Here is a 25,944-nt window from a genome sequence, read left to right on the forward strand (position 1 = left end):
CCTCCACACCAAACTCGAAACAAACTCATTAGAGGGTCGAGTGCATAATTCATATATTCAGAGGTGACATAATCATTCTTAACACTTCCGGACATTGCACAAAGCTACCGAAAGTTAATGGAACAAAGAAATCCATCAAACATAGCAAAACAGGCAATGCGAAATAAAAGGCAGAATCTGTCAAAACAGAACAGTTCGTAAAGACGAATTTTAAAGTGGCACCGAGACTTGCTCAGATGAAAATTCCCAAATTGAATGAAAGTCGCGTACATATCTGAGGATCACGCACGTAAATTGGCAGATTTTTTTAATTTTTCTACAGAGACTACTGCTCAAATTCGTGACAGCAAGAAATCTGTTCCTGCGCAGTAATCCAAATCTAGTATTGGCTTCACTATCAAAGACTTTACTTGGCACAACAATGCATTAAAATAAAGATAAGGAGAGGTTTCTACAGTAGTAAACAACTTTCAAGACTCAAATATAAAATAAAATGCAGAAGTAAAATAATGGGTTGTCTCCCATAAGCGCTTTTCTTTAACGCCTTTCAGCTAGGCACAGAAAGTGTGAATCAAGTATTGTCGAGAGATGAAGCATTACCTTGGGCATTATGCCTACCTTTCTTATTATTTTTCTTACCCTCAGATTTAGGGAATACATGTCTACCTCCTGGTGTAGAGGTGAATTTTAGGGTGCCTTCTCCCACATCTATGACTGCTCCCAATAGTTTCAGCAGGGATCTTCCGAGTGTGATTTGTCCTGTTCCTACACAATCAATAACAAGATAATCAGTGGATATTGTTCTTCCAAGAATGGTTGTATGCACACCCTCAGCTATTCCCTTAGGAGTTATAACAGAGTTATCAATAAGAGTTATTCCTTCTCCCCCTTCAACGAGTCCCCAAAGTGTCAAAGATTCATAGATACTCTTAGGCATAAGGCAAAATTCAGACATAATATCACAATTGGCATGAAAAGTTTCACCACCTATAACAACTTTAATAGTAGGGTCCCATATTGAAGGTTCAGAGTTCACCAAAACTTGATCAAGACGGTTACGAACATAACTATAATTTTTTTCCAAGCAAGATGCACTTGTCTCAAGAGTATTTAATCTATTATAGATGCTAATAAGAGCTGAATCAAAGTTATTAGCTGAACTATGTGATGCAGCCAATTTTTTTATGGCATTAAAAGCTTGATCACCATCGCAATGAAGGAAATCTCCTCCCACTACAGCATCCAAGGCATATCTATAGCGAATCATAAGCCCAAAATAAAAATTACTAAGGAGCAAACTTAGAGTCATTTGAGGTTCAGCTTTACGATAAGAATCAAAAATTCTGGACCAAGCATCTTTAAAACTCTCCTCATCCCCTTGTTTAAAAGTGAAGACTAATTCCTCAGGTGAAGAAGTAACAGGTGCAGAGCTAGACATGATAACAGAAGTAAAAATGCAAGTAACTATTTTTTTGTGTGTTTTTGATATAGAGAACAAGACAGTAAATAAAGTAAAACTAGCAACTAATTTTTTTGTGTTTTGATATAATGCAACAAACAAAGCAGTAAATAAAGTAAAGCAAAGCAAGACAAAAACAAAGTAAAGAGATTGGAAGTGGGAGACTCCCCTTGCAGCGTGTCTTGATCTCCCCGGCAACGGCGCCAGAAAAAATGCTTGATGCGTGTAGTTGACACGTCCGTTGGGAACCCCAAGAGGAAGGTGTGATGCGCACGGTAGCAAGTTTTCCCTCGGTAAGAAACCAAGGTTATCGAACCGGTAGGAGCCAAGAAGCACGTTGAAGGTTGTTGGTGGCGGAGTGTAGTGCGGCGCAACACCGGGGATTCCGGCGCCAACGTGGAACCTGCACAACACAATCACAGAACTTTGCCCCAACGTAACAGCGAGGTTGTCAATCTCACCGGCTTGCTGTAAACAAAGAATTAGATGTATAGTGTGGATGATGATGGTTGTTTGCGAAGAAAAGTAAAGAACAATTGCAGTAGATTGTATTTCAGATGTAAAGAATAGGACCGGGGTCCACAGATCACTAGCGGTGTCTCTCCCATAAGATAGCAGATGTTGGGTGAACAAATTACAGTTGGGTAATTGACAAATAAAGAAGGCATAACAATGCACATACATATATCATGATGAGTACTATGAGACTCAATCAGGGCATTACGACAAAGTACATAGACCGCTATCCAGCATGCATCTATGCCTAAAAAGTCCACTTTCGAGGTTATCATCCGAACCCCTTCCGGTATTAAGTTGTAAACAACGGACAATTGCATTAAGTATGGTGCGTAATGTAATCAACACAAATATCCTTAGACAAAGCATCGATGTTTTATCCCTAGTGGCAACAGACACATCCACAACCTTAGAACTTTCATCACTTCGTCCCGGATTTAATGGAGGCATGAACCCACTATCGAGCATAAATACTCCCTCTTGGACTCACAAGTATCAACTTGGCCAGAGCCTCTACTAGCAACGGAGAGCATGCAAGAACATAAATAACATATATGATAGATTGATAATCAACTTGACATAGTATTCAATATTCATCGGATCCCAACAAACACAACATGAAGGATTACAAATAGATGATCTTGATCATGATAGGCAGCTCACAAGATCTAACATGATAGCACAATTTGGAGAAGACAACCATCTAGCTACTGCTATGGACCCATAGTCCAGGGGTGAACTACTCACACATTGATCCGGAGGCGATCATGGCGATGAAGAGACCTCCGGGAGATGATTCCCCTCTCCGGCAGGGTGCCGGAGGCGATCTCCTGAATCCCCCGAGATGGGATTGGCGGCGGCGGCGTCTCTAGAAGGTTTTCCGTATCGTGACTCTCGGTACTGGGGGTTTCGCGACGGAGGCTTTAAGTAGGCGGAAGGGCAGGTCAAGAGGCGCCACGGGGGGACCCACACAACAGGGCCGCGCGGGCCCCTTGCTGGCCGCGCCGCCCTGTTGTGGCGACGCCTCGTGGCCCCACTTCGTGACTCCTTCGGTCTTCTAGAAGCTTCGTGCAAAAATAGGACCCTGGGCGTTGATTTCGTCCAATTCCGAGAATATTTCCTTACTAGGATTTCTGAAACCAAAAACAGCTAGAAACGAAGAATCGGCTCTTCGGCATCTCGTCAATAGGTTAGTGCCGGAAAATGCATAAATATGACATATAATGTGTATAAAACATGTGAGTATCATCATAAAAGTAGCATGGAACATAATAAATTATAGATACGTTTGGGACGTATCATACATTTATCTTTATAATAAATCTAGCTTAAGTCTCTTACGGTAGCAATTTTCATTACCATCATATCTGTGAATAGGGAACAATGCTTACCGTTTGAATTGAGAGAAAGATATTGTGCATGAGGAAATTAGTTTGTGAATATTTTTTTAGGTATAAAATTTGAATTAAGTTATATTTTACTTGTATATAGATGATGGTTTCAGGATCAGCTTCACTATCAAAACGAGATGAGAAGAACACCAAACCTGTTTATATTAAAATATCCAGAATAAGTATTAGTTGAGGTAGTTACTTAAATCATAAATTGAATTCTTCCTTTAAATCTAAAGCATTAGTCCTTGATCTATTTTCTATCATGTCATATGTTGGTCAAACATGTCTAATCCTTAGCACGGCTCTACAACGAGAGAAAGATAGAAAAATAAAAGTAAAGTAAAGTAAAATAAAATGGAAAAGAAAGAGAAAGAGAAGACAAAATTGAAAGACAAAATATAGAAAAGGTGCCATGGACAAGTAGACATGTTAACAACCGTGAGAGCGACTAAAAGCAAACGTTCAAGGGTTTTAACCAAAGGTGGATGTATGAAATATCTCTGAAAAGATTTGAGAACACCCTGTCATACTTGTCTGGTTAAGAACACATACGAGCTACCTTATGCTCTTAATGAAGTTTTCGAATAGGAAACATTGTTCTGAGGTGTGGAAGCCTCCTAGTCCATTTGACTTATATAAGACATATATTGTTGGAGAAAAGTTCAATTCCTTTTAAAAATTTCACTCGCTATATTGCCCTCATTCATTTTATCTACTCGCCTTTCATGAACAAGTTGACCTTGTTCACTCAAGTTTCTATCTTGCTTAGGGATAAGTAAGAGTCTAAGTTTGGGGATGTTGACTAGTGCAAGAAGTGTCGTGATTTACTTCCCATATTTCGTTTTTTTCACTAGAATCCAATAATTAAGGAGGAAGATTGACAAATCAATAAAGGAGATCATATTTGAGCGCAATAATGATGATTGAAGGCATTATAGCACCTTCCATACACCTACCACCTAGATAGAAGTCGCACAAGATGAAAAATTTGTGAAACTGCGAAGACATGAGATTTAATGGCCAGTGGTACGGTCAAACCCGCCTATACAGTGTGAACGTACCATACTCGGTGGAACTGTCTCGCTAAGTACTTTAACAAGTGCGAAGAAGGATCTCAAACTAGGGTTATAGAGGCACCAAAAAACCATGAAACTCACCTCCAAAGGGGATCCACCACGCTGCTGCTCGGATCCACCACCAAAGGAGATCCACCATGTTGTTGCTCGGATCTTGGAGACTTTGGGCATCGTTTTCATCATCTTCATCAACACCACTGCAACAATCATCGACTTAATCCTTGCCATTCATCTTGTTTTACTCTTTGATTGGTTTGCACATGTATCCATTTGATTCATTGTACTACATTCCCATTCATGATGATTTATTTGTGAAAGTGCATGGAGCCCCCATGTGAGGTTTTGGTAATTAATGATAGTCCCGGCCTATGGACTAATGTTTGCATTAAAAGTGTTACTTATAGGATTTTTTCATAAGCAATGCTTGTACCATATGTTGGTTTCAAGGTTGCAATAAGAAGAATGAGAAGAATATATAAGGATGACCAAGGTGTTACTAAAGGTGTAATCCGAAGTATGGTTATGCGAGGGTTGATCCTATGGCAAGTGTGTCTTGAAAAATAAGATGGAGTGGTAGCTCATGTATACCTTCAAGACATCAACGTGATGAATAATGAAGAAATGAAGTGCAAGTTCAAGATGGGCATCTAGAAGAGATCATATGCTTGAAACTTTTCATTCTTAAGGTGTTCATGTATATGTGAAGACATGCCTAAAGAAGGGGCTCTCCCATATGATTATAGGGGATCAATTTGCAAGTCTTCAACAAGCAAGTGTAATCAAGAAAGACGTTCCATATTTTTGCGGTCAAGACCATCATCAATTGAAACGCGCAAGGTTAAGGTTTGTTCTTGATAGGTTTGTTTCTTACCAGTCTGGCGGTCACGTGGTGTAGTTGCGAGACCAGTTTATAGGATAGATAGTCGTACTATCAAGAGGGGCTCTCAAGTGAGTAACTTCATCGTATCATTTGGAGAGAGCTGAATCCCTTGCATCATTGGCATCATCTTTATTGGTTCTTATCCATTAGAGTATTTAGAGCTTGTGTTAATCTCCATGATAAGCTCTAGTTCATCGAAAACGGATTTCATATGCATTCTCTATTTTGTTTTCAATATTATCGATTTTACTAGTTTGTCTTTTATAGATAGGTAAAACCTTTCTTCATTTGTTTATATCCTCCCTTTTTGGACTATTATGTTTCTATGCATATCTAGAGCTCGTTGTTGTGATTTCAACAAGCCTAAGATCATCAAAATCGGAGTCCGGATGCAAAAGTTCTTAAAGTTTTCGTACCGGTATGTTTGGTCGTTTCACCGGGGTGGAAGTTCCGGTTTTGGGGGCCGGTACTGCCGGTTGGGCGGTAGTACCGGTCAAGTTCCACCCAAATTCCGGAAACATCATTTCTTATGTACTGGAGCAATTCCGGTCACCCGGTAGCCGCCCGGTAGTTTCCCGGTACTTCCGTGAGGTGGTAGTACCACCCAAAATGGCCATAAGTACCGGTATTTATGTGTCATGTGCATAAAGAGCAGATTTCTCTTGGCCTATTTAAGGGGGTCTTCTTCCCCAAAGTGCTCTAACCGTTTTAGCTCGTTTTTGCCCCCATTGTTCACCTTCTTTGAGCTTGCTATCTTCCTCTCCCTCTCCCTCCAATGAATCTTGCATCTATTTGATAGAAAAGATAGAAGAGATCCACATCTACATCTTCACCAATCAAATCCCTCTCTTTGTGAGGGGAAACACCTAGATCTAGATCTTGGAGAAACTTGGAGTTCTTTGTGGATTTCCTTTGTTCTTCCCCTCTTATTCCTCCGTAAGCTTTTGTAGCTTTGGTTTAATTTGGGAGTGAATGATTTGCCATTGCATTTGGTGCATCGGTTTGAGCTTTCCATGGTGATTCGTGGAAGTGAAAGTGAGGAGCTTGTTATTCTTGGGTTCTTGTAGCCCTAGACGACTTTGAAGCTTTTGTGGCGATTTCTTGGGAGCCTCCAATTAATTTGTGGATGTGTTCCCCAAGCTTTTTGTAAGGTCCGGTTTCCGTCTCGAAGGAAATCCCTTAGTGGAACCGTGACCTAGGCTTTTGTGGCGAGGATCACCGGAAAATAAGGTGAGGCCTTTGTGCCGTTCGGTGTGTGGTGTGCTACCGGATCTTGGGGTGAGGCCTTTGTGGTGTTGGTGTGCATCGTGCACCACACCTCAAGGTGCCTCTGGTGGCACTCGGGAAGCACTAAGCCATCACACCTCTCCAACAGAGATTAGCACTCGCAAGAGTGTGAAATTCGGGATAAATCTTCGTCTTCGCGTGACTCGTTTATCTCTATACCTGAGCTCCTTACTTATGCACTTTACTTTGTGATAGCCTTCGTGGTTGAAGTTATATATATTGCTATCACATAGTTACTTATCTTACTTAGCATAAGTTGTTGGTGCACATAGGTGAACCACAGTATATAGGTTTTGGACTTGACAAAGTAAACACTAGTTTTATTCCGCATTTGTTAAGTCCATCTCGTAAAAATATTTAAACCGCCTATCCCCCCCCCCCCTCAGGCGGCATCTGTGTCCTTTCAATTTGCCCCATGTGTGGGTAGTTTCATTTGTTCTTAGGGAGATGTAGGAACCCTAGCATTTCTATGAATCAAAATAAAGATTTATGTTATTTAGTTGCAATATGTGAAAGTGGTGGTTGTCTTTGGTGATTTTTTATGTTATGCACCATGCAATATGTTTCATTAGAGAAATTGAAGGCAATCATCGTTAAGCGTGTTTGGAGATACATGGTCGTAAAGGTGACAACAATCCTCCGTCTCTTTCACCCATGTCTTAACAAGGAGTAAGAGTTACAAGAGGTTATGACCATAGCCACGGGGAGACCATTAGTTACTGGACCCATGCGGCATGCGAATGGATAAGTTAGTGTTTATGAGGCGTGTGGAACAATGCTTATGAGATGACCTTTATTCCGGCATCTCCTCACTTTACCAACATATTGTAACTAACACATTAAGTCATAATCAATATAGTAATCATACTAGTGGGAAATCCGGAACTCCTTGAGAACCTTTTACCCCCATTGAGCTTCAATCACTTCATATCATACACGACTATCTCGTTTCTCTTTATAGTTATTTAGTACTACTTCATTGCCTTTTTACAAACAATTGTATTTACCTTACCTAGAATTAAGAATAGCTCTAAAATATAATTTGGTGAAGATAGTGTGAAGCAATAAACAATTACCAATCAACTCCACCGTGGATTCGACACTCTTACTTTCGAAAATTAGCTACCCTTGATATGTGACCTTGTTGATACCAGTCGACGGCCCCGTCACCGTGAAGAATTGGTGCGCCCTCAACAATGATGTCGCGTCCCTTAGCCTCCAGATCTACGCCTCCCTCCGTCTCCACTGCCTCAGGGCAACCACCATGGCCATGGCTGCCGCAAGACCAACGACATCGCCAACATCCCCACATCTACACCCACCAAAGCATCGCCAAGATCTCCTGCCACCACCTTCTTCTCCATCCAATCTGCGCTAGCTGGCTTCTTCCCCATGATTTCTCCGTGAAGATAGAGGCGCTTGCAAGAGTTGGGAGCGATGTGGTTTTTTTCATGATTTGGGATAAATGGGGATCAGTGGGAGACGATGCGGTCGAGGTTGTTTTTATACCGACGTTCACTTTGGAAGGGGATGCGTGCGAGGACATGTGCATATGGACACGACACAACAACATAGGATGTTGCTAAGACTCTTGAATTTTCAATATATGTCAACAGATTCTTCTTTTCGAAATAAGCGTCAATAAATTCCTATGTAAAAGTAAATGCCAAAGCACATAATAGTTTAGGTGTAAAAACTTGCAACTGGTACATTTCCAAGATTTTATGTTGGAATTGCTATTTTGTACAACTCTAGACTCGATGATGTGCAACTTGGTTGACTTAGATATACGAAACTTTCAGACAAGTTCAAAATAGCAATCCAGTATTTCTGTCTTATGAAAATAAAAACCAGAAGTGAAGACTGAAGATCACCGTGCTTAAGATCGATGTGGCTGCTTATTCTGGCTTTACTATGCTGCTTATTCTGGTTTTACCGAGAGATTCGATCCCACCACTAGACCTGATTTCGCAACCTCGTTGCTTAGTAGCAAATTATTCCTTGTGGGGTGAAAGAGCACGAGGCAGACATAGTAGCAGAGGAAAACAAAACAGGATTCTGAGCATTGGGGCGTGGGGCTCTGAAACTCTGCAGGTGGCACAAACGGATTCAAAATTTCAAATTCAACAGGAAAAAGATAAGAGTAAGGAGACAGAAGAGGAATAAACAAGGTAACAAACAGAACACCAACTTGTTTGTTTCAAACAGACATCACGTGGCGGCTGTTTCATCCTAGATATGATGAACTCATCAGCTGTACATCTCGTCATCATTCAGTAATCTAGTCTAACGAACAAAAACTACAGAACTACGTAGTATAATGAATTCCGTTTAATCTGGCAAGAAGATCAAGGCCAACAATCTGCAGCATCATGCGTTACTTGGAACAGGATTCCAAGCATGGAAGCTCTTGACTCCCCTCACCTCCTTGCACACCCTCTCCAGCATCCCCAGGAAGTCCCTGACAATGACGAAGATCCTGAGCGGGCAGGCCTCGTCGACCTTGCCGACGTCGCCGTGGTAGTACTCGGTGATGTCCCTGACATGGCCCAGCACACGCCGCTCGCCGTCCTCCAGCTCCCGGATGACCTCGTCGGCGTGGCTTACGAAAGGCGCCATGTAGGCGACGAAGCACCCGCCGTTCCGTTCGTTGCCGGACAAATCACACCCAACTAGTAGCTCCTTGATCCGGGACAGGCCCTGAGATAGGTTGGATACTGAGGTGGTGAGCACGTCCAGGTCCACGGTGGCCGTCTTCTTGACGTTGGCGAGCTCGGCGGCGAGGCCGGTGGCGATGTCCGTACCCTCGGCCGCGCGCGTGGGCGACTTCTGTGACCGGGTCATCTCCTGGACCACGAAGTGCAGCAGCGTGGTCTTCCCGTCCGTGCCCTTGACGTCGGCGAGCTTGAGCAGCGTGTCGAGCTTGAACGCCATGGCGCCGCCCCGCGCCGTCCCAACGTTCATCCGGTTCCCTGTCTTGAGCACGGCCTCTAGAAGCTTCATGAACAGCTTGCTCGACATCAGCTCCCTGCACCCGTCCTTTTAGACAGAAAACGCAAAATGTCATGTGCAATCTTGGAATTGAACCGCACTAATTACGAGTAGATCGTGCCCAATCGCCCTGCTCACCTCGAGCATCGCGAACGATTTCCTGATGTGTCCAACCTCGTCGGCGAAGGTCTCCCGGTACAGCATCGCTTCCACTCGCACGAACGCGCACGGTATGGTGAGCACCAGTTTAACGAGCCTCTCTGCCGGGACCAGGCCCTCGACGTCGCCGTCGTAGGCGGCGAGCTTTTCCACCTCCTCCTTCGTGGGCGCCATCTTGATGAGGGCCTCCAACTGCTGCACCGACAGGCCGCTCCCTGCATCAACAGTCCAAGAAAATTTCAGCAAACATTCGTACAAACGTGTTGGTTCGTGCTCTGTTTAGTTCAGTTACCGTGCAGCAGCGCGGCGTAGATTTGCTCGGCGGTGGCGTTCAGGGCCTTCATCAGGATGGTGATGTTCTGCAGCCTCTTGGGGTCCAGGACATGGTGCCCCAGCGAGGGGCTCCGGCTCTGTGCCTCCTCGTGCTTCGCCGAGAGCCTCGAGTTGTACAGGAACAGTGACTCGATCATCTGCTCGTCCAATCTGCCAAAGAAAATGGATGTCACACATTGCAACTGAAATTCACAGGGCCACAGGGGAGTAGTGCGTGAAACTGATGTGGCTTACTCGAAGGAGCTCGATCGGATTCTGTCCCACACCATCCGGCGGTTGGGCGCGGCGCGCACCTTGTCCCAGTGCAGCGGCTTCAGCTTGGGCAGCGCGGTGCCATTCTTCCCGACAGGCGCGCTCAGCCTGGACATACCTGGCGGCGCGGGCGGCGGCGGGCCACCATTTCTCCGAAAATTCTGTTCTTTCAGTATCAGCAGGGGCGGCGGCGGCGGAGGTGGTGGTACAACGCCCGGACCACAAGATGGCTGCAGCAAAGGGGGTGGCGGTGGTGGCGGAGGTGGTGGTACAACGCCCGGACCACAAGATGGCTGCAGCAAAGGGGGTGGCGGTGGTGGCGGAGGTGGTGGTACAATGCCCGGACCACAAGCTGATTGCAGCAACGGAGGTGGCGGCGGTGGAGGAGGTGGTGGTGGTGGCAATGTCTTACCGCTTGCCGCGTACGCGAGCAGGGTTCCTGGCTCTGGTTTTGCCTCCTTTGATTGGTGCGTGATGCTGCTCTGCACTTCTGGAAACTTCAGGGAACCGCCAACGAATAGCCGTGCCGTCGACTCCGACGAGCTGGGGGAGTGGGCACGGCGCACTCGGTCCCGATTGCTCGGCGTGCCCGGCGTGCGGGGGCACTGCGGCGAGTAAGCATTTGCGACCTTATTCTTGTCCGCGGGCGTCACAGGGGCAGAGCTCCGCCGTCTTGACCGGGCAGAGGGCGACGGCGACACTCCGTCGGCCTTCGCGTCCCGGAGCTCTGAGTAAGCGAAGTGCGATGACTGGAAGCAGCAGGACGAGTGGACAGACCCGGCGCCGTCGTCGTCGTCGTCGGAGCAGGCTCCGGCGTCCTTTTCATTTTCTTCACGCTTCGGCTCGTCGTCTTTCGGTGCGGCAGTCTCCGGCGCCTTCCCGTCATCGTGCCCGGGCTCGACGTACGGCTTGACGGCGTCCAGGTAGAACAGGTTCGGGCCAGGGTCGAAGCTCACCTTGTTAGTGGCGCCGTTCTGGTCAGCCCCGTCGCGTCTCCTCTGGACCTTCCTGCACGTCAGGAACACCACGAGGCCGACAAGGAGCACCACCACCGCGCCGGACAGCGCCGCGGCGGCGGCGACGACGACTAGCTGCATGCTTTTCTTGCCTCCGTGTGCAATAGCTCCCCCGTGGCGCGGGCTCTGCGCCGTGCCATTTCCTCTCTTGTGGTTGTGGGTGGCTTCGCCGGGAACCGGGTCCGGGAGCCGCGCGTCCTTGTGGAGCAGCGGCAAGTGAGCACGACCCCTGGCCGGTGCAGGTGCAGGTGCCGGAGCCGGAGCGACGCCATGGCCGTGACGCTGCTTCGGCAATGGCCTCGGACCAAGAGTGTTGAGGCCAAGCAGCAATCTGACGTTGGCAACGCCATCTTCAGCCTCTGCACTCGTCTCGCCGTTGCCACAAACGGAGAAGAGAAGCAAGGTGAATGGCACGATCAAGATGAGGCAGAGCAGGCGGCGTCTGGAGAGACCTGACATGGTCGCAGCCTTGCAGGCATCAAGCAATATCAAGAGCTCGGAGGAAGGAGGAAAGGTTTCTCTGACTCGGAGCTATGGGAGAAAACCTGGAAAGGCTCTGAGATCTACGGAATGGTAGTGGTACCGGCTGGCAAAGCACAGGCACGAACGTAGGTACGCCGGCAGCCAAGGCAAGGTAGGTGTTGATACTACTTCGAGCAATGGCAGGTGCCTGCAGCAGTGGGGTGTAGGTGTTGCTGCCATGGTCATGCACCAGTGGCGATTTACACAAAAATAACCCAAAAGTGGAAGAAAAGCACAGACTGACCCTCCGGCGAAACTATTTCACCAATCTAACCCTTTTGTGTGGCGCCCCTCCCAGGGGCGCCACACATGCCCATGTGGCTCCCCTCCTGCCGGCGCCACTGACCCAGCCGACGTGGCGCCATCGACGCTGAGCTGGTGCGCCCATCCGACGTGGCAGCATGTGTGGCGCCCCTCCCAACGGCGCCACACATGCACTTGTAATTCCCCCAAAACATACTGTAAGACAAATCCTCTGGGACTTAGCCGTTTTGCGAGGCTCGATGTGTGGCGCCGATGCCACGGGCTACTTGTTTGAATCTACGTGCTACAATGTGACCTATGAAGTGTTATATGTGTATGTCATGAAATTGGAATGGGAGCCATCTGTAATGCTACTTGTTTGAATCTACGTGCTACAATGTGACCTATGAAGTGTTATATGTGTATGTCATGAAATTGCTACTTGTTGTGTCCAATGTTGTACTCGTAACTGTAGGAGTTTGGTAGGATTTTTCAGGTTTTTAACACAAGTCGGTGTGTGGCGCCCTTCACGGTGGCGCCACATCGCACCGTGTGGCGCCCACGGCATCGGCGCCACACATGCCAACCTATATCAACTATTGGGTCGAAAACATCCAGGGGCTTCGGACGATAAGTCCTTAGCCGTTTTCGCGAGCCTCTATGTGTGGCGCCCGTGGCATCGGCGCCACACATGCTATGTGGCGCCCGTGGCATCGGCGCCACACATCGAGCCTCGAAAACGGCTAAGTCCCAGAGGATTTGTCTTACAGTATGTTTTGGGGGATTACAAGTGCATGTGTGGCGCCGTTGGGAGGGGCGCCACACATGCCGCCACGTCGGATGGGCGCACCGGCTCGGCGTCGATGGCGCCACGTCGGCCTGGGTCGGTGGCGCCGGCAGGAGGGGAGCCACATGGGCATGTGTGGCGCCCCTGGGAGGGGCGCCACACAAAAGGGTTAGATTGGTGAAATAGTTTCGCCGGAGGGTTAGTCTGTGCTTTTCTTCCACTTTTGGGTTATTTTTGTGTAAATCCCTGCACCAGTGTCTACTCTTTCGGTGGAAGAATCGGCTAAGATAGGCGTCAATGGCAATCGAGTTTGAACCGGATAGCATGTGCAGTCAGATTCAAACTTGCAGTAAAAACAGTTAGGCACAGAAATTCAAATCGTTCTTTATTGCTTCATCTTGTCGTTCATTTTGCTCTTGTTCATCTGTCCTTGTGCGAGTTCGCTGTACCTGTACACGTGCTCCGCAGACTTGTTTTTTACCGCAAGGCTGTTTGGCCATCAGATTTCAGACAATTTATAGTATCTACTCACTGAGGGCACTTCTTTTACTAGTAGCACTACTACTGATCTGTGAGTCTGGGACAGTGATCCCCACTGTAAAACGATTCAGTGCCGCTGGCCTCAGGCATTTGAATTCGCCTTAGTACATGTCAGGTGTGTGTTTTAAAACAAACTGTACCGTAGCGTGCGTGTTGTTGGATTGGTAGCATCTACCAGATGTGCTGGGCCCTGAATGTGGTTGCAAATTGAGTGCTCAAAAGGGGGTGAACATGGGAGTGACATGCTATTGCTTCAGATTCACCTGAAGCAATTTTTTCTGATAATGTGCTAATTCATTGATGCCTTTTCGGTGCTGATGCAATATTACTTATCATAAGTTAAACTTTATAAATATAGTGCATATTTTTCAGAACGGAAGGAAGGCCACCTTCTTCAAAATATAGTGCAATTTTTTTCTCATAAGTCAAACTTTGGCCAAGTTTGTAATTTTTGTATGAACATTTACGATACAAAATCAATACCATTAAATTCATCATGAAATGTATTTTCATATCATAGTTTATTTGGTATTCTACATGCTTGTATTTTTTTCTATGATCTTAGTCAAACCTTAAAAAAGTTGAGTTGGGATAAATCTAAGATGGCAGCATAAATTTCAGTCTCTGCAACAACACGTGACAAAGCATCGCGATTGCACACAACGATTACAGTTGTTCAAAAAACAATAGAGAAGACCTAAAGAGCAATGACCACAACCATTTTCTGGTTAATTAAACCACTCATTCTACAACCAGGATGGAGAAGGAGCGTCCATCGTCTTGAGGCAGATACTTTCATCCCAAACTATCATTTGCTTTCGCAAAAAAAAACTATCATTTGCTGCAAGCGGAGATGCAAAGGTCCAAAACTCTGAAATGAAGCCCGCCAAAACCATCGGCTAAAGTTGAAAGATGCAATTCATGGGTTTTCAACCGGTGAAAGGACTATGTGAAGACAACATGAGACCTCAAGATGGCGCATCCAAGAAAGCGAGTGGCACACATAGGCGCCACCATCGCCGGATCCTCGAGGTCTAGCATTGCCTCGGTACACCAACCCCATGGAGTCGCAACTAGGGTAGATGAACCTATTATCATTAGGAGCCTCATGACAATCATCGATAAGCCAGTGAGGTGCCATCGATAAGCCAGTGAGGTGCCATCGATAATTTTCGTGAACGGAAATCGTCCCTCTCTACATGTTGCTGCCCTCCACTCAAAGGGAGATGCGCGACAAAGACACATGGTCTTCCCATGGACAAACTCTGCACCAAAAGGTCTTCCATCCTTATTTTCTTTTCATATTGTCTTTCGTGCTGATAGTATTGTTCCAAATCAACCACGATCATATATCTTGATTGTCGTTAAAATTTTAGCCTTCCAAAAAGCTTTAAATGATCTATTGATCCTGACCAATGGCCACATATTTGTGTAGGATAACCCATGTTTTTTCAAGGATAATTATTACCTTTCATTGAAATTGCACATGTTTGTTTTACTTATGCTTTGCTCCCGTTGGGACCTCAAGGTAGGAATGTGAAAGTGTTGGATCTATTTTGTGTGTTTTTTAGTCGATGCTGAGTCTCCAGACGGGACACCATTTGCACCGAGTAAATTTAAAATGGAGTGAGTAGGGCTCGGTTGGCTGAGAATGATTGTCACCCAATATCAACTGCATCTCCATGTACAACTCTCATCCCAACACGAATCATAATGCAACCTAACAGTTCGGGAGATTTTTCTCAGCTGTACCCAACACAAACTGAAAAGTCTTGGTTACAATTCATGTGCAGTTAGAAAAATCTTGGTTGCAATTTTTATATACAACTTATAGACCAACATGAATTGTGATGCAAATCCAACGAGAGAGAATTAGCAAACCCAATCGAAAGCCGACCGAGACGCGAAGGCCTCACACATGTCTTGCTCTGTTCAGCTAAGTGCGCGGGCTACCATCAAATTTTTTTCTAGAGTGTGCTCATATCAGTGTTTGAACTGATTTTCTTCTGCTATAGAAGCATCGAAAAGTAGTTGCATGATTAATGTATGGCGGTTTACCAAACCTCGCCTGCTTGGAATCTCTATAGTTGGCATTCATGGTACTTAAGGCCTAGAGAGTAGGGAGGTTTACATTGCGTACGTGATCCACAACACAACAACCATTTACTCCTTCATGCCCTTGATTAACGTAGTTGCGTATGGATTCTTGTTGGTCAGTCAAGCCTCATGGACGTGGTCCTGTAGCTTTCAACATACGGAGTACTACTATGCTCGTTAAGTTGGGCACCTACATGACCGTGCATTTAACGGACATAGCCAGCCAGCGACTACTTGGACCGAATGAACAGCCAACGTCTTAACTGTGCACACACGTGAACTTGCTTTGTTAATCACGTGTAGAATGGAGAGATGCCAACATAATCCATGAATCGTAAAAAACTCCAATGGTACGCGGCTAAATTGAAATTCTAATTCATGCGTGTATAAATGTTCACTTCAACGTAATTGTTGCCATGTGGAGGAAGTGGAGATCCTTGCTGGTTGAGATGGCATGACATCTGCTGAACTTTTCTACATAATAGATCACGGTTTAAAGATATCGGATTTACATAGTGTGGCTTCATCATATTGGATAACAAGAAGAAATATACTACCTCTGTCCAAAAATAAGCATCTTAGTTTTGTCTAAAATACGAACGTATCTAGGCACATCTTAGTTGTAGATATATTTGTCCCTAGAAAAGTTAAGACACTTATTTTTGGACGAAAGGAGTAGTTCAAATGGGAAATACTATCTCACTTATTGGTTATTCTTATTCATACAATACAATACCTTTCTAATGAAAATAGGATAAAAAAAGAAGTGCAACAAGCACATCAAGCGCATGACTCAAAGTTTTGTTGATTTGATAATAACTACACCATAAATAAACACTCATTACATTCTCAATGTAAGGGAAGAAAATAAATTAGCCACTCAACAAAGGGATATTTTCACCTTCAATTTTAAAAGAGTGGTTCATGTCTTTCAAAATATCTTGCATGCTTGGTCCATGATCACCGGTATATGATCATGGCTAGTCCTATGATCTATCTAATCTATGTGAAGGAATTCACAAGATTGATAAAGGTTGAGGCCTCCCTTAATTAATAGGATTTATATAGGAATTGTATAGGATTTAGATTCTATGAGAAAACTTCCTACACAATCTGTTTGATTTATAGAAATCTATCATATAGGAACTAATCATATAGGAATCTTGTAGTGTAAAAATTCTATAGGAAAAAACATTAGGTCATACCTCATGGAAAATTACTTTGCTACAATCAAACACACTTCATCTTTACAAATGATTCAAGTAGGCATGCCATTCCAATCCTATAATTTTTCTATTCCTATGTTTTTCCTATCCTATTAATCAAAGGAGCCCTGAGACCATACTTCCTCCATTCGCAGGCTCGCGTCCATATCTTCCAAATAGCGGAGTAGCTGATGATAGGGAGCTATTGGGTCGATGATCCAGTGAACAACGACAAAGCTTGACGGATATATCAACATGGACCAAAATGGAAGGGAGCTAGCACACCGTCCACTCGTGGTTAAGCTTGCCTTGTACCCATCGTTGTATCATGTGGGTGGCGACCCCTGTTACCGTCCGCATGATCCTCCTTTTTTTTATAAAGTCCGCATGATCCTCCTATATAAACAATTAAACATCGTTGGCACATAATCAAAATTCCCACCCAAGCCAATTTAGCATCATCAGACAAAAATTTCCACCACGAACTTAACTAAAATCTCCAAGCTGAACATGAATGGAAGATCGATTTTGATGAAACCCTAACCCCAATTTGAATCGTTAACAAACACCAAATCACATTCCTAATAACTTACGGAAGCATCAATTGATGCATAGGTCAGGTGTATACCCCTTTCTTAAAAACATTCATAATAATGAGTGTATGAAGACTTAAAATGGCATGGATGAGGTTAACAACCATCAAAGCATATTGAGCTGCCACCGGTGTATGGTGATCAGCCTGTAAAGAGTGGGCATCCTCCAATGAAATCTTGATGAAGAGTGAGAAGTCGTCGCTGAAGCCGAACAGTTCCCGCTGATAATGCCGGAGATGAGACCAACAGTCGCTTGATGGGGAGTGGTAAGTGATGTAGGAAGAGTATCGAAAAAGTGCAACTAGTTCCCGAGCAAACACGTTGTCTTGAACATGTATCACTAGGTCATCCTTGTGGCCTAGCCCCGTAGAAACGGGCTAATTTAGCGTTCCTCAATGGGTTGGCCCAACGGCGCTTTAAGGAGAGTGCAAGCAAGGCCCAACCCCTTGTACCCCGGTGCCTAGTTTGGTATGATGGAGACTACTAATGACAAAAATTGGCTATTTACCCAATTGTTCAGTCGTCTTAGATTGTCCGTTGGTAAAGTACCCACCAGGAGCTTTGGCCTAAGGCAAGGTACTTGACACGTTAGTGTAAAATAGACATTCATCACACAAAAATTCAACACTACAAGAAGCTTTGGCCTAAGGCAAAGGCACATAAAATTGTGAGCACTGTATCAAGTCAGGCAGTGGGATCATTTGCCAACTTGGTTAGCTCATACCTGTATCTTGAATTCCTTCCAGAGGCCAATTGCAATATTGAACATCTTCTCGATGCCATTGGTAGTGTCCGGTTCTGGAGGTAGCATGATCTTAACTGCCGTCATCATGTTGATGACAGGCTGAAGAAATCAGAATTGAATACAAGAAGAGCATATCTGTAGAATAAACAACTGAGTTGAGAAATTTGTCAATAACATCACCAAATGAAGGTAAGGCCTCAAAGTCACCGTCGGTGGCTGCTGGCAAACTCTTTCGCTGTTCTCTATACGTGTTCAGACAGAGTACTGAACCATGATTAGTTGGTCTCACTGCTTGCAGAGTAGGCTACTCATGGTCGCCGCCGTGGCGCCACCACGCTCCGTGAAGATGCCGTCAGTGACAGCGTTGGGTGCTCACACCATGGCCGGCTGGGGGCCATCACAAGCGTCTCAACGCGGACCTGTGCAGCATCGCAGTCGGATCGGGTGCCCTCCACCGCGGCGACGTGGGAGATCCAGAGCAGTTTAGCTGAGTTAATCAGCCAAGACGACAAGCAGCTCAAGTGCCCTGATAATGCATTGCCTTCCGAAAAGATTTGTCAAACTCATTTGCTAAATACAAATATCCTACTTCCAGAAGTTAAGTGCCGCAGACGGATGTATCATAAAGGCCACGCTACAATCTAGAAATACTAAAAAAAAATGCGACTTGGGGGGTAAGAAGCCCTCCAAGCAATTCAATAGATGATATTTTGGTGTGTATAATGAGAGAGCGGGCGCTAGCACTCGAACTCGAGATCTCACGGGTAGCACAGGTATCAACAATCTAGAAATACTATAAGCAGTCATTTTCCATGCCGAGTTCCAATAGATCGTATGAATATAGTAATTACTACCCAGAGACATCATACCAAGCTAATACATTATATCCCATCATACAAAAAAGAAACATATTAAAGTATTCTTCTAGCTTTCCACCTCCTCAACTTTCTAGCCACATTAGGAATCGGATTCATCTCTGCAAACTTGGAGTCCATATTGGGATCAAAATAGATCCAATCCTCTGTCAGTGAGCACATTTTATCAGAATTAGAATAGCAGGCACTGATAGCAAGTCCATTGGGAGTGTCGTGTTTTCCCTTAGCCATTAGCTTGAAATCCTTGTAGAACCCACAATATGTCTCATCATATGGATGCACAATCTTTGACCCTCTAAACTCACATGGGAAGCATCGAACTTGCATCAAAATAAACAGAATGTATTAGATTATTAAGAAAACACATAACAGAGCACACACCTAAATCCTACAGTATGTACCAACTTAGCATTTCTTAAGCATTCATCATAACCATGTCACGATATGTACTTCTGTACTAAAACTTAATGCGATATGTCAGCCTAGACAGTGTAACACTGCCATGTCGTAACATATATCCTTGGTATCCTTCTGATATCATAGATTTTCAAATAGAAATACTATTAAATGCATGATTTCAGGATACTGATACTTCGATAGTAACATGAAAAAATGCACAAAGGCAAATTGGCAAACTAACAAATCAGCAAACTCAGCTAGAGTTTAAATGCTTCTATGGCATCTCTTACAACAATATTAGAACATTATTGAACCTTATCAATGTTTCTTATCATCAAATACGTAAGAAAAATTCTTTTCATGCATAATAATAAACAAAAAGGTGATGTATGTACTCTGATGTTTAGATGACGTGGAGATAAACCATGAAAATTAATATTTATATAGAGAGAGAAGCAAATGGAAAATGCAGTTCGTAAAAAAATAAAAAAAAATTCATAAACAAAGGGATGACCTGACACCATTTCTCTTAAATCTTAATAGTAACTAAAAAATTAATCACCACGAGATACCAGTGTGTTACATGAGAATAGAGAATCGAAAGCATACCATTATCTATGCAAGAATACGATACGGGGGTGCACCAGGATGCCCTATTCCGCATTTCTTTAACACTATTGCTACATTGAGCGAAGAATAGTTGTGGAGCAGAATTTAGTCCCTTGGCTGTTGCCAAAAAGTTGATATGGAAGTACTCAAATTTGAACTTCCGCATAGCGGTCCCAATGCTTGGCCCTTCAGGTACCTTGGGATTCACGCCGCAAATTGTATGAAGTTTATAGTCCACCTACATGTATCAAGGCAGAAAAGGGCAGCCGGCCGCTAAGTAAAGAGAACAAAGGTTTTAAGCAAATGAAAGTAAACTGGTGCCGTTACCCCTTTTTGCTGAGAGTATTTCCTCAAAGCCCCATTGGCCTTTCTGGCAAAGAAGTTTTGGTCGCGCCTAAATTTCTTTCGGAACTCTGAAATAAACCTATTCTGTTTTTTGCTCAAGACCTTTGAGCTTGATGTCACCACCTGGTTCTGTTGATCCTCGGCCTTGGTAGGAGGCAAAGCCATGGTGAGGCATTCAACTGCGCCGTTTGTGAGTGTGCCCTGCTGCAATATAGTTAGCAACTCTGCAGACTCCATGTTCAAGGAAGACATGGAAAATTTCACCAGAGCTTCAGGGTCAGGATGCCATGAAGCAACCGCCGCTTGCCTATAAGCATTGTGGAGGTGATTGTCACCTTCACAGACACCATGAGCATGGCCATGCTTTTTTGCCTTGCGGATGGCCTTGTGGACATCAGCATCGCTGCAGAACAGATACCAGAGGGTGTCCTGCTCCGTGAGAGAGGGCAAGCAGGTCCGAAGGAGCGCAACAAGGCCATAAAGGGAGCAGTATTCGACGCGTGCAAGCATGTCTGTGCATATCATGCCCACCTTAAATTGTAGCTCAAACTCTTGAGGCGTGGGGAACATAGAGCCGTACCAGATGGAGTTGAGAATAATGTTGGAGACAGGATCCCTGGGTCCATAGCAATATCCACACTTGAGGAGGCTGTAGTGGTGACGCTTGCGCAGGCCATCCCGGGGCAGCTTGGCAAGTGCCTGTAAGTAGAGCCCATGAATCTTGCCAAGGAGCAACAGCTTCAACGACCGCGTGTATGTGAATGTCGACTGAGACACAAGACTACTATGTGCCCTGCTTCCCTCTATGGACTCTGTGGCAGTAGATTTCTGCTCGCTTCTCTTTCTCTTCTTGTTCTCCTTACTACAAAGATCCAGTGATCGGTTCATGCTCAGACGAGCTTGCCTCAGAAACTCAGAGACGCTAGGGTCTTGTCCAGCAACAAGTGTAGTGACATCTATCTGGGGAGAGGCCATAATCAGCGACGCTTTCACCAGGATGTATGGTTTAGGATGCCTTGCAGATATAGCGGCACATTCCAGGGCAACCTTGGTTGTACGTGATGCAATACCGCACGCGAGCTTGCCATTGCGCTTCTGGTTACGATCTCGCTCGATGAGGCGCACGGCGGCGAGAAGGTCAGCCTTGGCCAGGCAGAGGTAGCGCAGCGCTACCCGATCCGCGAGGTAGCGGTAGTGGGAGGTCAGGAAGGTGACAAGACCGTCCAGCGACCGCCGCGCGATGGTCATACCTTCGGCCTTGTGCAGGGAAAGTGGTACTTGAAAGACAAATTGGTCAGTGGTGTCGGTAATGATCTTGGACAGGATCGACTCCCGTGTCTCCTCGTCGGACGATGAAGCGGTGTAGGCAATGGTGTTAACGATGATGTTGGAGACTGGGTCGAGGAAGCCGATGCACATGCCAGCTTTCAGGAGGCGCGGGGCTAGAGAGGGCATAGGAAGCCGATCAAGCGCTGCTTTGTAGAAACCATGGATGTGATCAAGCAGAAAGCATATATCCTGCTTCAAGCTCTCATCTGTGAAGCCGGGAGGGCAACCGTCTCCGATGCGGTGACCGCGCTTGCCATGCATGTCGAGTACGTTGCGTGTGGTGCCGGCGGTATATTGGTTCGGTCTCTAAGTGGCATAGGACGAAAAAAGTTAATAGGGCGAACTCTAAGGTGGCAGGATAACTTGCAAGTTTCTTCATCAAGTAACATTTCAACTACTGTATAGTTCTAGCATGGTTTTTCTTTGTAAGGTTTGCTGTTATTTGTAACCTACTACATAGTTGATACAAAGCATCTGAACCTATCAGTTTTAGTGGCTTAGTTAACTGAGATTTTTCAGTGGTAGAGATGAAAAATAAAACCTAAACAGATCATGTATTTACAAATTTTCAGTCAAAAAGACAGGGACGGTGACAGTAGGCGCCACGGCAAGACAAGAAATTACACTAATTGTGGCAGTTTGGGGTTCTACACGAACTAAAAGACAAGGAAATAATTTATAGATGTAAAAGTTTAGTAATTTGATAACAGAATATCCAGGAGAGATGAAAAGAGTACTTGATAGGGAGGCGAAGAGAGCTCGGTGTTGGCGGCGGTGGTAACTGACTCTAACCCAGCGGCGGCGGTGACGACTTGAACGAGGTGACGAGGGATGGGATAGCCTGTAAGAGGCCTAGCTCGGGCGGCCGATTCCTGTCACACCTTCCGTCCGGTGCCTCCCTTTCGGCCCCGCTCGACCTTGCTGCCGGCGCCGCCGCAGCCGCCCCGTCTCGATTCGATTCGTCCCTGTTCTCTGCTTCCTGGCTCGGTCGAACGAACAAACGAACCGAACTGGTTGTGTCCCCCTCGGGCCTCGGTCGAGCTGCACCAGGCCAGCGCTCCTCCACTCGGCCCAGTGAGCCCAGTGGCCAGCCCACCTCTTCCCTTCCCCTTCTTCCCCAAAATATATGCAGGAGGGCTGGGTTTTCAGGATAACCAGCTCTTCAATCTTGCTCTTCTAGAAAGGCAAGCCTGGAGGATCCTACAAAACCCTGACACCCTGAGTTCTTTGATCTTGAAGGAACTGTATTACCCTGATGGTGATTTTCTTGAGGCAGAGGTGGGCATGCACCCTTCCATGGGCGGAGCTACATATAGCCAGCCTGGTGCACGTGCACCAGGGTCGAAAATCTTGCTAGTTCCCCCGCGTCGCCCTCCTTGGGCGACTCCGGGGGAAACCCTAGCCGCCACCACTTCTGACCCCCACCCTCCGCCTCCCTCGCTTCGCCGCCGCCGGAGGGGGGCAGGCAAAGCCTTGCGCCACCCAGGGAAGGTGGCGGCGGGGCGGTTCCTCTTCCTCTCCTGGTGGAGGGCGGAGTTCTTCCGGTCGTGCGCGACGGCGACGGACCGGCGGTGGTGTGCGGCGGCGCGGGAGGCTGCTCGCAAGGCTGCCGGGTCGCGGCGGTTGGGCGCCGCGTGGTGGCGCGTTTGGAGGCTTGTGGCGAGGCGGCCGGCACGCGGCCGATCCGGATCTCGGCCGTGGCTGGCCTCGTCGTGGCGGCGGCGGCGCCGCCGGACGACCGCGGCGGCGGGTCTCGCTTTGGGAGGCTGCGGCGGCGGGTCCGCCTCGGGCAGCAGCGGCGGTGGAGCCGCAGCGGGAGCAGACGTGGGCGGAGGGGCCCGCCGTTGGCCATGGCGGCGTTGCCGCATCCGGTGTCCGCGGCGATGGGCGGGCCCCGATATGGGCCTGTCGGGCCGGTTGGGCCAGTTGGCTGTGCGGTGGCGGCTTCGGATGGTGCAAGGTGTTCTCGTCTGCGGGCTTCGGCGGTCGTCCTCGAGCCCCGTGTTGGTGTTGTCGGCGTCCCCGCTATGTGGCGTTCCGGCGGCGCCCACGGTGATCTTCGGCGGTTCTCGTTGGCTTCGGGATGTGTTGCCCTCTGCGCGTCGGCGGCTACGGGTTAGCGGATGCTGATGGTGGTTTTGTGCCGGTCCTTGTTGGCGGGCGCGAGGTCTTGGAACTCTTCGCTGGGCGAAAGCTCGTCTTGGCGGCCGGCCGGGACCGACGACGGCGACGCCCGTGGGCGCCGCTACCTTCTTGAAGGCGTCGTCGAAGCGGGTGTTTCTTGTTCTCCGCTCGGGTTCTCCGGGGGAAACCCTAGATCCCTCGCGGGATTGGGCGTGGGCGGCGCTCTTACGTCGCTATGCCTCTTGGGGCCTCGCATTGGATGTCAACCGGACAAGGGGTTTTGTGGAGTGTTTTGGTGGTTTTTCGGCGGAGGCGGGTTCGTCTTCGGCCAGGCGGGGCGCGGCCTCGGGGCCGGTGTGGTAGTTGGAGCGGTGGCTCCGGTCTTTCGCCTCCGCCTGTTGCGTTGAGGTGTGGTGTCGACCTAGTTGGTCGTCGACCCGTGTGGAGCGCAGCCTCGGGGCTGGCGTGTGGTGTCGTGTTGTACGGTTTTTCGGCCAGTTTTCCTCATAAACGGGCCAACTCTTTTCTCCTATATCAATGAAAGGCAAAGCTTTTGCCTCGTTTAAAAAAAAAAAATCTTGCTAGTTAGCGATTAGTAGTATATATGTAGCTGTGCACCAGGGTATACGAGCGGTGGTGCACCAGGGCCAGCAAATGTTTCCACTTCGAGTTTTCACGTGCGGGCTATTTGGTCTTTTGGGCGTGAGGGCATGCATCAAGGCCTGATAGCTCATCTAATTAGTAATTACTAACTACCAACTACAAGACGTACAGGAGGCCTAGTGCTAATGGGCCAGATACTATCATACTAATCGATCGATCGACCACATCGGTACATCACGCACCATGAGTTGGTTCAGCTTTCCATATAGTTATCTTTTTGCTCTCTGAGGGTTCCTTTGATTCAAAGGATTTGCATAGGAATTGTGTAGGATTTGGTTTCTATGGAAAAATTTCCTATACATGTTGTTTGCTTCATAGGAACATAGCCTATAGAAAAATTCCTATAGGAATCTTGTAGTATAATTCCTATAGGAAAAAAGCATTAGCTCATACCTCATGGAAAAATTCCTTTGCTACAATCAAACAAACTTCATCTTCCTATAGGATTCAAGTAGACATGCCATTCCAATCCTATACCTTTCCTATTCCTATGTTTTTCCTATCCTTCAAATCAAAGGAGCCCCTGCGTGACTGCGCGACCTACCGGACGACGAGACGTGCCAACTGCTGACGGTATTCCTTGGCTCCTTACGCGCCTCCAAAATCGAGCATCCGAGGCTGCTGTGGTCTGTGGAGCCGTCCGATCAACGCCTGCTCCGTCGTTGTCAAGGTATTTCGTTAACATGCCCTAATTTAGCAATCCGAATTTTTAATTCTTTTGGCCAGATTGGTGTGAAGTGGAGAATTCAAATAATTTGATTAGCACTTTTTAAATCAAATGCAGATACATGGATAGGTATCTTTATCCTAGTGATTTTGACTATGGAGAACTAAGGGATTTAAGACATCATCTTTGCCTCTACATTGCTGATGTGCGTGCAGACGATAGATTCTCCAACATACAAGGTATTGGTGATCTTTCTAAAACAATGGTGGATACGAGGAAGCATATTTGCTATCCTTTGGTTTATCGGCTTTTGAATCCAGTACTTGTGTTGCCTGTTGCCACTGCTACGGTTGAGAGGTGCTTCTCAGCGATGAAGCTCGTGAAAACTTATTTACGTAATCTCCTCAATGATGATAGTTTGAGTGATAATGTCATCTGCTATGTGGAGAAAGAAGAAATGAAGAAAGTCACCAACGATCAAGTCGTTGATCGATTCATGAAAATAAGAAATCTTAAATATTAAAAGGTAATATTCTCTACCTTAAAATAATTATAGTTGATTATTTTATTTTGGTTGATAACTTGAATTTGCAATGCTAATTTACAGGTTTCGGAGGATTCAAGGCTGGAAGTTGTCTTTCTCTGGTATCGACTTTCTTCTGTGAGTCTCATTATCAATTTATTATTAGTTTTGTCCATTTCGGCAAACACTTGACCGTACCTATTTGTGAGCATACAACGTGTCCTTCGTTTTGTTGGATTCTTTATGCTAAGACTCTTTAAATGCAACGTTATAAGTGAACTTTTGATTTTTTTTCATATTTCTTTATGTCAATGT

General features: G+C 46.2%; 2 protein-coding genes across 2 annotated transcripts; both read right to left on the reverse strand.

Annotated features, from left to right (window-relative positions):
• Window positions 1-8,982: 8,982 nt before the first annotated feature.
• On the reverse strand, window positions 8,983-11,843 carry LOC124671895 (formin-like protein 2). Its single transcript, XM_047208215.1, has 5 exons — window positions 10,720-11,843; window positions 10,330-10,584; window positions 10,055-10,245; window positions 9,742-9,977; window positions 8,983-9,651 (listed from the first exon to the last, which is right to left on the reverse strand). The coding sequence occupies exons 1-5, from the start codon at window positions 11,820-11,822 to the stop codon at window positions 8,983-8,985; spliced, it is 2,454 nt and encodes an 817-aa protein (XP_047064171.1). The 5' UTR covers window positions 11,823-11,843.
• Window positions 11,844-18,915: 7,072 nt separating this feature from the next.
• On the reverse strand, window positions 18,916-21,913 carry LOC124678719. Its single transcript, XM_047214584.1, has 3 exons — window positions 20,306-21,913; window positions 19,979-20,216; window positions 18,916-19,290 (listed from the first exon to the last, which is right to left on the reverse strand). Exons 1-3 carry the CDS (start codon window positions 21,911-21,913, stop codon window positions 19,007-19,009), a joined length of 2,130 nt encoding a protein of 709 aa, XP_047070540.1. The 3' UTR covers window positions 18,916-19,006.
• Window positions 21,914-25,944: the final 4,031 nt, after the last annotated feature.

This window comes from Lolium rigidum, chromosome 7 (assembly GCF_022539505.1).
Source record: "Lolium rigidum isolate FL_2022 chromosome 7, APGP_CSIRO_Lrig_0.1, whole genome shotgun sequence".
Classification (NCBI taxonomy): domain Eukaryota; kingdom Viridiplantae; phylum Streptophyta; class Magnoliopsida; order Poales; family Poaceae; genus Lolium; species Lolium rigidum.